This window comes from Protomyctophum bolini (genome assembly GCF_963924005.1).
Source record: "Protomyctophum bolini genome assembly, chromosome: 10".
Lineage (NCBI taxonomy): Eukaryota > Metazoa > Chordata > Actinopteri > Myctophiformes > Myctophidae > Protomyctophum > Protomyctophum bolini.
The window spans coordinates 21,166,202-21,181,715 of record NC_137871.1 but is presented as its reverse complement, the minus strand read 5'-3'; the positions used below and the strand labels follow the sequence as shown (position 1 = coordinate 21,181,715).

Genomic DNA, 15,514 nt, shown 5'->3' with positions numbered 1-15,514 from the left:
ACGTTTGCTTACAATTCAATTCAATTTCATTAAAACATTAACCAACTTTACCTGAGTTGGCTTATCTAAATTGCACATTTAAAATGTTCAGAAACCAATTTCTAAAGATTATTTTCAAGCGCACTTTCTTAACCAATCCGCATTTGAAAATGCCTTACAACGCAATGACATCCTGACTGTGACCAAACTAAATATGTAGCGCGTTGTATATACTGGATAACTTTGTAAAAATGATCAGCGGTGATAAGCCGTAAGACTATTGGTGTCCGTCTGTCAGTAAGCCTGTCTAAACATCTGTCAAGTTAAATATTGTATTACTGTATTTCTCTCAGTCTCCCAGTCAGTGAAACAGCCTGTTGGCTTGTTAGACTCAGACTCAGTCAGTCTGTGTCTTTGTCCGTACCAGTTTGATTCCCTGTATGAAGGGTTCAGAGTTGGAGGAGTCAGCGCTGGCAGACGGTGGTGTTGGCGGGGCACTGCTCTGTAGCCCCACTGTTGCGAGTACACAGGCGATGACTGCTGGGACTGCATAGATAAACAGCTGAGGGGACACACAGTAATATAGTGATGAATGGATATTATTATTATATTAGCACTTCTGGTAAAATACAGAGTGAAGCTCAACAGCGAAGGTAGGTCACCCAGTGGTATTGGAGCTTTCGATACTCAAACAGACATAGAGAGAGAGAGAGAGAGAGAGAGAGAGAGAGAGAGAGAGAGAGAGAGAGAGACACACACACACACACACACACACACACACAGCTGCATTGTCTGAAGGAAGCCAAACCAAAATGTGCCTCATGTACCTGTACATAAGATGTAACAATAAAGTACAAGTACAACCTTTAACCACACAAGAGATTTTTACAATAGTGTTATACATCAGACAAACATGCACAATCATGGGAGTATAGCCAGTCTTCTACTGATGGCCTCTTATCACACACAAAATTATTTCACCCACTTCTTATACCTGTAAACCTCTGATGTGACCACAAAGTATATTTATTGGGCCTGGGCATTGGGAGGCTATATCAAAGGGTCAGTAAAGTTCACAATGCAGAAGCCATTATGGACCCTATGGCGAGCTTTCAGTCTGACTCACCAGCAGAGGAATACTGTTGTATGTCCCAACAACATTAGGGGAGAAGATGTTAGCGAACAGGAGGCCCAGGGGATTGGCTGAGGAAGAAGAAACGAGAAGTTTCAAATGAGAGATTTGGTCAGTAATATTATCTATATGTACTTTCATTCCTATGTTTAGAACCCATGCAATCTGCTCATACTTCCTCTTTTACCAGTATCACTTCTTCTCTTGAAGGCTGGCTCTAAATCACAAATCATCTAATTATTTCCACAGCAAAATCTTGTGTGATAAATAGCGTGATAAATAGCCTACTAAATTCTTCTATATACTACAGTTATACCTTTTTTGTGGGAGACTCAATAGCCAATAAACACATTTCTCCATCCCAGGGTTTCTTGGGATGGACTCTTCCAGATCTGTAACTTTGAGTGTACAAATGGAACCAGATACGGGTCCATTTGGTTCCACTGTGTACATCCTTGGAGTTATGGGGTTCCTTGACATTAAAAGGTTTGAGAACCACTGGCCTAGCCTACAGCTAATGAGGACATGATTATTTATTTTCTTTTGATTTTCTTTTTACATTTTACTTTTAGCCCTAATTAATGCCAATTAATTCCTCCCCCCACACACGTGTGTGTTAACTTGTCACTGCTGTTGTGTCCTACTGGCTCACCTGCCAGTGAGAAGCCCCCACCGGGAGGACGTAGAGCCTCCATCCTACTCGTCCCGTCCATCACTCCCTGCTGACAGGTGCCACCCCAGCCCGTATGAGTATGTGCAATGACAAATATCACCCTCCCCCGAACCAATTGTACTCACAAAACTTCACATACAGTAGACGCTCGACAAAGCTGGATGCACTGTGGTGGATTTGAACCCCCGGCCCCATCCTCTGCTGTGGTGGGTAAGGCACTTCATCACTGCCCCACCCAAGCGCCATGGACATGGGGATTATCTACTAGAGTGGCATGTAGTAGGTGTCTGTTAATGGCGTTAAAAATGCTCATGGCCCGGACGGCTGGCGTAGACGTCCAGGCACCTAGGATGCTAAGCCTGACAGCATGTCGCAGGTTCGATTCCTGATCCCGACGACCTTTGCTGTGTGTCACTACCCATCTCTCTCCCCATTTCCTGTCAGCTTACTGTACACTATCAAATAAAATGCAGACAAAGCACCCCCCAAAAAGCTCATTCAACGAATCCCTTACAAAACACTCACACATGGAGGCGATGGTGTTGGCCGTAGCACGCTGATGCTCAGGAAACCAGAGTGCTGCCAGTTTGGTGGGGGTGAAGACGACCAGGGGCTGGGCCAGGGCACACAGAGTCTGGCCGGACATCACCATGACATAGGGGTCCTGAACACCTATACTCTTTACTACACCAAGGAAACGCAGCACTGCACCCAGCATGTTCAGCCAGGCTCCCAGGATCAGCTGGAGGATTGAAATGAGGGGACAGACAGGGACACATTTAGCAGAAATATGTGGTGTTCACTGTTGCTCAGTGATTGCGAAACAGTGAGCACTTACTATGAGACCTAGCAGATCATGTCTGTGTGTCTGTCTGTCCCGCTTTTGTGCCCATATATGGAGCTGAGTGATTTGTTTGTGATTGAAGTGTCTGTCCCGCTGTTACGTCACCATGACTCAGCCATAACCATAAAAGGAGTCCCCAAAGCAGCTATACGTCCAAAACCCAAATATGTACGAGCTGCATTCGCTTCCCGCGTTTGCGCGTCTTACTTGTGCTGGATTGGTTTGCAAGTAAGAAGACATTACTCAACAATAAAGCACACGGTGCGTTTTTTCAGCTAAATATAAATATCAGAGTGAATTTCGGGGGCCTTAAAACTAAATTGACCTCACTTTATACTACTACTTTTGGATCCGCAAAATGCAACGAAAAGATGCACCAGTGACAGTGTGCAACCGGCATAAATCTGTATTAACCATTATGCCACTGCAGGCTTCATAGCCTGGTTTTACTTAAAATGTAACAAATGTTGGATAATCAATTACCAAAAGGCTTTATTGTTTGCATTTGGAACTTTAAAAAAAAAAGAGTTGTGTGACTGAAATGCCTCTGTCCTGTCAGATGTTTCCATCTGCCTTTTTCTCAACTACTGTTCTCTCGCCAGTAAACAAATGTGTGCATTTTCTGCACATGGTAAATAAACAGAGTCTGATTATACTCATGCTTTCATATTAACCTCCAGTCCTGTTCCATAATTTTTTCCAATATCAATATTATTTTCTGCTTTGCTTCATTCCCTGGCTCCGGTCAAGGAATCTGACGAATGGAAAGGTCGCCAACGTCTTTTTCTCTACCCTGCATAATATTTCCAACCGGCAGATTCGTCACACTGGGTGGCAAACTGCAGCCGAAACTCTGGTGGAATACATTGGAGTAAATGGAGCCGAATAGACAAGCATATGAACAAATATATCTGAATGATTGAGACCATTGTAAAATAATCGCTTCTGGAAAATAAAAGAAGACATAACACATTATTGTCTGCTGTGTTGCTTTTCGATGTGTGCACTGTGTAATTTTATAGGAAGTATCTAAAGAACACAAAGTGCCACGATGAGCATCATGGCGTCATGACGCATCCCATCGTCCAGTCACGTCCCTTCTTTTGGTCAGATTCCTTGGCTCCAGTAGTATAATACCGGAGCATGATAATAAAGAAACCACTGAGAACACTGGAACTACCAATCCCAACAACTTTCCAAGTAGAAATTTCTATTCTTTGAATTTCTTTCCATTCTTACCGTGAACCGTAGCCCAACAGTGTCCAGCATCCAGGTGGTTCCAAAGCTGAGTGGTATAGCCACTACCATGTAAACCAGAGACAACCAATTTATTTGGTTTAGAGATGCCTTCAGGTACTGGGCAGACTGGTCTGCTACTGGAGCAAAGGTCAGCCATAGCTGAGGGAGAAAGAGAATTGTTGTCACTGATTTAGTTGGGGACAGACAGGCCTACGAGTCAGACAGTCACACTCAGCAGTCAGTTGAGGCTCTGAGGGGGGAACTGTTTGACATCCGTATTTATCAGGGGGATGTACAAATAATATTCAGGCATACATAATATATGTAAGCCTACAAGATAGTAGAGTAGAGATAAAAAAAATAACGATCAGGGAGAGGAACACAGAAGGAACACAGAAGACAACACTAATTTAAAAGGCTGAAATGTGGAATGCTTAAAATGTAAATAATAGGCTAGGTGCAAATGTAAGACATTATCGAAAAACTTTGTAAACTGGATCATTCTCCAGTTTACCCCCCCCCCCCCATAAATATATTTAATTGCCGTACAATACATTTGTGAATTCACTATTAAACATTTGGGATTGAACTAGTCATCTGACCTGAGTCCACACTATTGATTTCTATATCAAATAAATCTCTAATGGTCCATGGTCCAAAGACCATGGTCTAGACTCTAGACTCTAGATAGCGTCTAATACAGTAGGTAAGCAAAAAAGGATGACTTAAATTTGTATGCATGTGGTCATGTGATGACCGTGTAAGACAGGGGTACAATGATCCATGCTGCTCTGTCTCATGACCTGACGTGAGTCGTGAACCATCTTCACATACATACACACACAACAACAACCTTACAGGGTACAAAGGGCAGCTTACATCAGCTGTTTGGCGGGGAAAGAGCTATGAAGAGTCAAATCATAACTATACACCAAAGAAAAGGACAATATGATGAAGCAATAGGATGTAATTATACTCTTATTATGTCCCTGTGATCCAGCCTTACGTACGGTAACTATGAATAGGCCCTAATGGCACTATGAATACAACTGACAACAGAAACAGAACTCAGAAATGCTTTTTTGTTTCTAGTTCATATTTGAAATCAACTATATCAGACTTCATATACTTTATTTATCAGAATGAAGTAATCTGTATTCTGCGTATACGCCTGCTTTTGCCGAATGTTCGCCTATTATGACATGCCGTGCACAGAATATGGATGCTAGGGTTCTGTGGTTAAGTGTTTCTAAAATACAACTAACGTGTAATGTCCATAAAATCACACAAGGTTAAAGCAATAAAAACACTAAGCTGAATAAATGTGTATTTTCCTTTACTAATTTAGTATAACTCTGAAGTGCAAAGGCTACAGACAGGGTTCTTCTTTTAAGGAGAGGCGGAACCAATCAAATGGAAGTATTATGTTTAACAAAGCACTGGGACAACAAAAAAAGTCCCCTGATACACTTCACTCTTTTGTTGGCATTCAAGAAAATCTAATTTATGCGGTCAAGTTGAAGCAGGGCACGTCAGCTGATGTGTATACACAATGGTCACCACTGTTCTCACATAAATGTGTCCTGCATGCCATTATAGGTGTGCACATTTATACACTTTGTCCATTTTTATTCCATACAACCCTTTTTGAGAATCAATTACTTTTTAAATTAAAAATAGGGTCGCAATCTTGTGTACCAGTAGTTTATTTGGTCTAACACTTGTTTTGATTTGTTGTAGATATCACAAAGATACTGTATCTGTCAAAGCACTGTTTGTCACCAAACAGAAAAAGGACATTTCAAGAATATTTTATTTATAAAGCTAGACATTCAGGCAGATGATTTTACACCAGCTGAATGTCTTTTGTAGCTCTGGGATCCCCCAACATCACAGAAATGATGGTTACCTTGGTGACAGCAGATCCCCAGGGACTCATTGGTGGGGTAACTGGGGTTAGGGAGGGGCTGAGTTTGTTTGGCTGCATTTGCCCTCAGGCACACTTGGCTATACAATGACAATAGCCCCAGGGAGTGATATCATATTCTGTGACACACAAAAAGGTGTACCAACCACATCATGGCACCAACTACCTGTCTGAGTGTCTGTCCTGTATTACATTATTTTGTTTAATGATAAATTAACCCTGACAAATTATGCGAATCAAACCTCACAATATTATTATTATTATTATTATTATGCCAAAGTACAGTTCATTGGTCATATGCTAGATTTAGATAAGATATGACCAGAGGTCAGAAATACAACATAACCAGATTCCATCACATAATTATAAACACATGACGCCTCACGCCTGGCATACTAAGAATAATCAACCTTATAGGCTACTTGATGTGTACATAAGATAATACATTCAACATTAAACTGGATTAAAGATTAGGTGCCTTGTTTGTCGACTCTAACCTTATTAGATTATTTAGATTTAGATCAACAATTCGTTCTATTGAAGGCATCCACTTTTGTCTCTCACCCCGGTTCGGCATCATCATTTGCCTGACTGGCTCGTGCACTGTATTTCATTTAACTATACCTGGTAATTTAACAAACTAGCAAAGTTCGTGGATTTAAATCAGAACTCAGAAATGACACCCGAAACGAGTCACACGTACGGGTACAAGGAGAGTTACACGAAATATGTCTGGGATTGCCCGACACATACTGACACCGACACCGTTGACTGTATAGAGTTTGATTGATTGATTGATAATGGATTGATTTATTATTTCACATGAAAGCACAACTCAATACACAGACTGTCACTCACCGCTGCGTTGGAACAGTTTAGCAGACACAGCACGAACAGAACGAACCATCTCCTCTTGTATACTTTGAACACCAGAAGTTTTTGTAGCTCGTTGTTGTTTGGATTTCCTTGTATCACCGAGTCGTTGCTGCTATCCTCGGCTGAGTGCTCTCCTTCTCCATAGTCCTCCTGGTCCATGAGTAATTCCGATTATGTAAAGGCACACTTATTAGTCTCGTAATCGTATAGCTATCTATCGAAACATTGTAATGGTTGTAAATGCTGACAGATCATCAGTGCTGTATGAAGAAAATAATATCCGCCTCGAACTGTTTCTTGTGCGTTGATGTTGCTTAATATGTGTTGTCATCCCAAGCAAGAATGTGTGTAGGTTAAACACACCCGACCGGTTTGACCGAAATGCCGCTGTTTCCAGGTCGGTTGAAGCAAAAACACACCGCCTGATCTTGATTCATAGAACATCATAAGCAAGCTAGTAGACAGCCTACTGTAGTACAACCCAGAGTAAGCTATTAAGAGAGTGGCGACACGCTTTGATTTCGCCGCAAAGCAGGGTGCTGTTATGGACTAGTTCCAAACATTGGAACTACTATCCCATTGAGATAGAATGAGCACTTTCGCATTCCAATGGGAGTCGCTAGTGTCGCCACTCTCTTACTAGATTACTCTGGTACAACCATAGTGTACAACGTGAACAGCACACTTGTCTTAGCGCCTGTTGTATTCAGTATGGATGGAGCAGTATTGCCATATTTTGTGGGAGAAATAAGCAACCAGGTCTATGAAAACAAGCAAAGAAGTAACTGCACTAGGCTTGTAGATCTGATATTTTCAACAAAACAAATATTGGAAAAAAGTGACAAATGTGGAATATTTTTTGACACTGGCACAAAATATCTTCAGATGTAGTAGGGTCCTTGGACAAATACATTAATGTGAGCTACACCAAGGTTTTATGTTAGAAATGTTATGGGTCCCCAGCATTTAGAAACTGCCGGATGCAAACTTGCATATGTTGAGCAATTTTCATAATTGGCATAATATGTAACCATAGCCTACCATTAACAACCTATAGAAGCACTGCTAGGCTACAATGGAAGCATAATTCTGACGGCCCACATGGAATGGACAAGTTAGGGTATAAACTAACAGGGCAGACCCATTACTGTTGTGGATCAAGGTTATATTATTTTGTCATCTGACACCCAAACCATACAGTGTTTATTTAATTATTTTATATAATGGTATATATTTACAAGCAACTTTACAAAAACAAGCCCAAAGTAGCTTATAATAAGCCGACATGGCAACACTGGAGTTAAAGGACTGGCACGTGCCTCAGCGGAAGGAGGAGGAGGGGAAGTCCTTTGGGGGCCCTGACATGACACCTGCCCCTTGTCCCCTGATGCCCAAATTGTTATTTTTCAGGGCTTGTCCAACAACTGTGGCCCTGTGTGTGTGTGTGTGTGTGTGTGTGTGTGTGTGTGTGTGTGTGTGTGTGTGTGTGTGTGTGTGTGTGTGTGTGTGTGTGTGTGAGTGTGTGTGTGTGTGTGTGTGTGTGTGTGTGTGTGTGTGTGTGTGTGTGTGTGTGTGTGTGTGTGTGTGTGCTTGTACATAGTTAATAGTTAGGCATAGTGCCCCGACAGACACAATACTATGCATGTACAGTATGTATTAGGAATTTTACTACATATACATAGTTCCTGCACAATGATTTGCTCTTGACTTGACTCAAAGTGTGTAGGCCCGGGTTAGGTCTACAGAAAGAGGCCCTCTGTTGTTCAATGTTGACACAAAAATAATCTCTGTGGTTTGATTTGAACAATTAAGTGAAGTGGAAATAAAATACGAAGATATAGGGTAGAGAGACAAAATTCCATGTGGGATTCAGACCCATGCATGCATTGCAACTATAGTCTGTGTTTGTGGGGTGAGCTATAGTACAGAATTCTGTATTCTGTTTATCTGACGACCCCCCAAACCAAAGCACCAGCGCTCGCCCAGCAGTCTGACGTCACCCAGGCGGATGCGGGCGAGGCCGCTTCTCGCCTCACAGGGTTTAATGAGGTCAGATCAACATATGGAATGTCAAAGGTATTTCCTGAGAAACAGGGAGAGACAGTTTGATAAGGTTTGGCTGCCCCTTGTCCATTACCTGATTAGAAACAATTAATAGACAGGATACCATTGATATGGTTGACTGTACGCCATTTTCTTTTCAGATGTTTTCCATGAGCTTTCTATCATCTTATTATATAGTATGCAGTGTCACTAAGCAGTATGGGTGGGAGGGTTAAGGGATTTCTTTCTCTTTTTTGTCTTGTTTATTTTTTCTTTCATTTTGTTTCATAAAAAATATATATGTATTTCATATCATAATGTTTGTAACAATTTATAATCTGTTCAATAAAAACATATTTGACAAAAAAAACATTTGGAATGTCAGACCAGGAAGGACTGGTGGCCAGGTGGGGAGGGATCAACATTATGGAATGTCAGAACAGGTAGGCTCCATATACGGAGATCTAAGGGTTTGAGGTCAGATGTAGAGTTGCTGGCCGGCTCCATATACGCAGTTCTAAGTGATGATCCAGTCTTCTCCATGTATGGTTATCCAGGGTTAGATGAGGTCAGTGTCGTGTTCTCCATATGGAGATGGCCATATGGTGGCGTGACGTGTCACAAGGTGTGATGTCACAAGGTATGACCTTATATGGAGGTGTGATGTCACGAGGCGTGACCATATATGGAGGCGTGTGGGACTAACGGACAGGAGATGCAGGTATTCATAGTAAATGTGACCTATGGTCACAATGGTATCAGGTAGAGTCGCCCCTAAACCATCTCGCCCCTCGATTTTTTCCGTATAGTTTTACTGAGGTTAAAGTTCGGAATAAGGTTAGGTTTAACCGTTTAAGCATAATTTACTTAGGTTAAGGAATACCAGGCTGTGCAGGTATTAAAGGGGCGAGTTGTTTGGTATTCGTCACAATTACATTATCTTAAAGTCAACAAAGAATGCTTCCACCCTTTTCACCTCAGCTTAGCAGCATTACTCTGTTGTGGTCACTCCAGGTAAAATGTAAGAATCAGAATTCCTTATTTTGCCAAAATTATTAAGGTAAAGAATTTGACATGGTGGGGTATGTTGTGTTGCAGACAGCAACACAACATGGGGAGGGTTGTATGTGTGCCCTACTGTCATTTGGGAAAAACTGTTGGTGTTTTAGTTTTGATTGACTGGGCACCTCTTGTGGATCGAACGAGAAGAGTCAGCAGTGATTCCTGATGATTCTGTATTACAGATCATGGAGAGATGGCAGGTCACAAGTTCTCGCAACCTACAAACGTGTCCTTGGCAGTGCAGCAAACCATAGGTGATGATGTAGTGAGGATGCACTACTACTCCATCCATACATGTAGAAGCATCATTTTCTTATAGGTTGAATTTCTTCAGCTACTCATTCCGGAAGAACATCCTCTCCTTGGTCCTAGTGATGTAGGCTACTCCTCCAAACCTGCTCCATTTTCTCAGCTTTTTTTGGGGTGCAAGCACAAAGTGGATTCTTTTTGCGCAAGCAAAATGAGAGCCCAGGCACTGGAGCACTTCAGCCGTTCCTTTGATATCTTCCGGGGCTTTGAGCAGCTGGTGGGCAGTGCCTGCCTGGACCCACTGTGTGATGCGATTTCCTGTGATTTAAATCACACAAAGGCAGGACCATGCCCTTACATGGTGGGGCGGCTCACTATGTTAATTTCTATGCTAAATGGGATAGGTGGGGCGTCTGCCTATGATAATAGCATAACTGGCACGCCCCTCAAGTTATGAGGATTGGGATTTATCATCATAAGAACATAATTAAGAACAATTCTGCCTTCTAAGAAGGAATCTGACTCGACTTTTCTAAGGAATGAACTTTCTAACTTAATTTAAGAAGAAAAATTACGAAGGTATTGGTGAATGAGTTTCATTGGATGAGTGCCAAGGTTGGTTGGGGCTCCTACTGAAGTAGCCTACATTACCATCTCAACAGACTTTAGAGCAGTGATTGTCACACGTTTTACTTTCAAGGATCCCCCCTGGACCCTGCTTTGAGAACCACTGGCATTGGTTTATGGCAAGGGTTCCAAAACCTTTCAAGAATAAAATTCAAATATTTGAACTGGGGGTAATCAAAAAAGTCAACCAAAGAACAAGATTCCTATACAGGATCTCTTCACTGGTCAACAAAAACACCCTGAAGAACCTTACAGGAGCCCTCGTACAAGGTTTCTTCGACTATGCATGCACCTCTTGGTACCACAGCACCTCAAAGGCCCTTAAAACAAGGCTCCAGACTTCCCAAAACAAACTGGTCAGGCTACTACTTGGCCTCACTCCCCGAACCCACCTCACCCCTGCCCACTTTGATAGGCTGGAATTATTAGGGTTGACGACAGAGTACAGCATCTTGCAATGGGTCTGGTCCACAAGATTCGATACACCACCAAGATACACATGTACCTGTCTAAATACTTCTTTAATGTCAACGAAGTCCACACCCATGAGGGATTTAAACAAACCATGTGCAACCCAGATTCGGCACAAACACTAAATTATTTTTGCTCTTTAATCTGTTAATACATCTTTCAATCAATCAATCAATCAATCAATCAATCCTTGTCTAACAATTCAAATGACACTTTGATCTATCTTGTTTTCCTACACGTCTCCTAAAACAAAGGGGGTCATTAATGTAGGTAAGTGGGTGTGTGGCTGGAGGTATGCAAATAATTTGCAAAATTGTATCTACTCACTCAGTGTCACATTCATTTATTTTGAACTTTGTTTTTCGACCAAAATGAATGAATGAGAGACAGATTGCTAAATGGGTTGCCGTCATTCACCCCCCCCCCCAACTGCCCCCCCCCCCCCATCCTTCCTCGTAGACTCTGCGCATGCCCAGCACGGCTCCCAGAGTGTTGTTTCGGCCTGTTTCGGCATCACCCGTAGATTTTCGCCTCTTTGTTTTACTGGTAGTGAATTTAACTCGTCGGATTCAACCCCAGTATCCAGTGGACTGTACCCGTACACCAAACAGGTTAGTTCGTTTAACTCAAAAAGGCTTCTCGGCGTGTCTCTGGCTCCATGTATCCGTTGGTGTTTTACCGTCACGATTCCGTATTGTTCTCTCTCTTCAGTATGCGCGTGTCTCTTTTCCGCTCGCTTGGTGCTGGCTGGGGGCATGCTATACGTGTGTTGTTCTGTGTGCCTGTGGTGGTGTATGGCGGCGCCGGGCCCTGCAGTTTGCACACCGGACCGGGGATCTTTTATTTGGACGCAAAAGTGCATTATATGGGGGCTGCCGTGTGCTCGCCGCGATGCACGCTGTTCATGTACCCGGGGAGTCGGACACCGTTCGCGGACGCTCCTCTTGCTCGTCTGTCATAAATAATGGTGGTGGTGGTGGTTCTTATATGAGCGACAGGACCGATTCTGTTCTCCCATATAGCCTGGAATGTTCTTGAAAAAAGCACGGTCCACTCTTCCACGAGCTGTCCAAGTTCAAGAAGCGGGTTATTCTGAATGAGGGTATGGACTCTGGTCTAGTCGAATCCAGGGACAAGGGGAAAGTTGATGCATTTTCAGGGTGGATGTTGTCGCCCCTCGCTTTAGACTGCAGTGAGCTGTGACATTGTGGAGCTTTGGGGGAAGGCAGGCGAAGAGAAGAGCAACCAACAAGTATATATACTATCCTATATAAAGGTTCATGTATCCGTAAAGACACTGCATGTATTCGACACTTTGTTTGAGCAAAAATAATATCAGCCGTTTGTCTTGTCGAATGTTGATTTGGCCTCGACTGACTCACACATAACATTCTAAAACGACACTCACTGTCTGATGCACAGACAGCACACACAACCAAACCAAAGCAGCATCAACTTTGATGTCGACATTCTGCTTTGTATTGCAGATCAAACTCAAAACACGAACTGGAACATGCAACTTTTAGGCTCCGTCCGTCTGCAGGTTCCCGTCCCCGTTCAACTACATTGAATCACGTGGACCGTTACCTTAGTCAACCCCCGGTCGGTATCCTAAAAAAAAAAACCAAAACGTGTTGCCGCCGCTCGCTTCAGAGTCCAGACAGACAACACCACTGACTGAATCATATCAGCTGTCTATTAATGTACGGTCGGCTTGTGTCTTGTACGTGTCTTGTGTCATGTTAGCTCTGGTCCATAGCCTTCCAGAGCTAGTGTCATGTTACTGTACTGTGCATTGCTTTGGTTTAGCAGGGTATCACACCGTCACACGTCAAGGTGTTGATTGTTGAAATTATGCATTCATTTAAAAACTGAGGGGTCGACCTATTACTGCAAGATCCAGAATGTTTAGGGTAGTAGTAGCCTATTCACAGCAGAATGATGATGAATACAAAGTACACTAGGACGGACAAGGATAATAGATGGCATCTGTTTAATTATCTTATCATTATCTCCCATTAGAAATCAAGTATTCAATAGAGCAGTCAGCAGTGGGTTTCAACCTTTTTCATATCAATCTCCAAGTTTAAAGCTAAATTGGTTAAGTTTGGCTCTTAGGATTACTGATTTCAGAAATGTTTGACCTATCAATTTGCAGATAAAAGGTGGGCTTCTTCTGTCCTCACCTTCTGGTGGTCCATAAAGTAATGTCACATGTAAAGTCTTTAGAACTGACAAACATTAAGGCTTTGCCTTTGATGTATTGTCTCAGGATAGATATTCCTAAGAATGTAATTAGTATCCTGTACTACGGTACTACTATTATATTACAAAGTTGTTGTTGTCATTATTTATATAGGACCTATTGTATCCATTTGTACAGTGCAGATTAACTTTTTTGACTATATAGACCTAGTCCTTTTGACACGTTAGCTAAGTAAAGACAAATGTACATTGTGTGACATTCTGACAATACATAAATCCATCTCAGTGGCATGATACGTAAACCATGTAGCTGTCAATTGTAAGTTGTATCACACTCCTCAATACATTATCTTGACAAACTCAAACACTCCATTGAAACAAAATACAAATGATCAGTTTGTCAGGTTGCAGTACCTGACTACCTGCTATGTGGGAAAGGAGACATACTACACAGGGACCATCAGTGTCACCTTGCATGTAACTAACTATATATTACATATATTTCATGCATTCCAAATACACAGCCATAGATCGCTCCTATGAGTACTCACGGGTCGGGTACTATAGTCACATATTGTCCTCTAGTTTCATATCCATTTGAAAGTTCTGGCAGAAAACTGAACAAATGAAAACTTCCTTTGGGGAGCACACACAATTGACCCCCACACCTCACACTCAACAGGTTGTGCAAAGTGAAGTGGCTGGACTTGCTTTTTTGTTTTCTTGAAAATATGCACAACCATGCTCTCTCTACACACACACATATACACAGTTTACACACACACACACACACACACACACACACACACACACACGGACACGATACAGCCACATTCACTCTCGCCATCCGAGAACAAAGGAAATACAGTCAGTCTGATTTTCAGATCCACTGTGGCACGTTCTGAGTTTTGATGGCCTAGTTTGGCCCAGGGAGAATTAGGCTCACAATAAACTTAGAGTAGACTATATAATTATGCACATGATCGGTGGCAGGTGGCCTGTCTCATCGCCAAATTAACTTAACTAACATGCTGTCATACCATAGGTTTGTAGACAGCCTTACTTGATTCCTGAAGTGGTGGCTGGCTGGCCGTATAGAGGGATGTTTAATTGATGGTTGTTGGCTGGGTACTCCAGGCACACTTGTCCACTGGGCCAGCTCTAGTGAAGATGGCTGTGACAGACGGAGTGAACAGTGATAACTGCACATCAGCATGGTTCTCCTTTGCTGCAAATCACCCAATTGTTGCTATGTTAAGCAGAGAGTGACCATGTGGAGTATTGTTTGTACTTCTCTACAAACTAATTACTTCACAAATCTGTGCTTTGTTTATGTTATTGTGTATGAAACTATGAATACAACCCCTCTCTTTATCAGCTTTTTGGCAAAACCAAATGGATTATAAATACATTTTAAAACATCTGTACAGTTTCCGGAGCTATGTAGTGGACTTAACTACCGATCATGGGACGCGATTGTTAGCAGTAAGTTGAGGTTCTGAGGGGGGATCTATTTGTACATCCCCTGGTTTGATAAATACTGTACTTTATTACTCTGGCTTTGCATGGGAAATACGGATGTAAAAGAAGAGTCAGGCATAGAACCAATACAAGTTATTACTTTGTGAAATGCAATTAATTCACGCATGTCACAAAAAAAACGAATCAGGACTTTCTTGACTGTAGGGGAGAGGAGAACAGAGAAATATTATTAATACGCAACACAATGGATGTTACATTTATATTTTGTTATGGAAAATGTTAAAGGAGTTGCTTTCATCTTACCCAGTGCTACATTTGAATAAATTCATGGACCAGCAGCCCTGTGTCACAATATATTGAGTTGATCCACTTGATACAACTGAACTCACTAGAGATTATTACACAGCGACTTTTAATTGTTGTGGTCTGTTGATTCTTTGAGTGCTTCATGTGCGATGAAAATTGGCAGGTTCATCTTCTGGCGATCCGTAATAAGGCAGTGAATGAGTGGAGTGTGGACACCACTATTTAGTGTTACTGTCACATTTAACGATCCCACAAAGCTTATTTGTAAAAGAATGTTTGAGGTGCCAAATGTTTAATTAATTATGTTGCACGTCTTGTCCTGCTGCCCAACTTGCACGGTGAATGACATAATAACTACCACCTCTGGCTTCATGTTGGGCTCACCTGTCGGCGTCCTCC

The 15,514-nt window shown here is 42.1% G+C and overlaps 2 protein-coding genes across 3 annotated transcripts in view; one reads left to right on the top strand and one right to left on the bottom strand.

The window, feature by feature from the left end:
* The window catches only part of slc49a3 (solute carrier family 49 member 3), a 40,489-nt gene extending 33,238 nt beyond the window's left edge, over window positions 1–7,251 (bottom strand). For both annotated transcript variants that reach the window (XR_013964737.1, XM_080774028.1), the window contains exons 1-5: window positions 6,653–7,251; window positions 3,868–4,026; window positions 2,310–2,526; window positions 1,106–1,182; window positions 404–541 (exon numbers count right to left, since the gene is read on the bottom strand). Coding sequence is in view for 1 of the 2 variants with exons in the window: in XM_080774028.1 (XP_080630154.1) it covers window positions 404–541; window positions 1,106–1,182; window positions 2,310–2,526; window positions 3,868–4,026; window positions 6,653–6,829 (768 nt within the window). In the remaining variant the exon portion in view is untranslated. The remainder of the gene's footprint in view (window positions 1–403; window positions 542–1,105; window positions 1,183–2,309; window positions 2,527–3,867; window positions 4,027–6,652) is intronic.
* A 4,366-nt stretch (window positions 7,252–11,617) lies between these two features.
* Window positions 11,618–15,514, top strand: part of pcgf3 (polycomb group ring finger 3) — a 51,602-nt gene continuing 47,705 nt past the window's right edge. The window contains exon 1 of the mRNA XM_080773937.1: window positions 11,618–11,733. The gene's annotated coding sequence lies outside the window, so the exon portion shown is untranslated. The remainder of the gene's footprint in view (window positions 11,734–15,514) is intronic.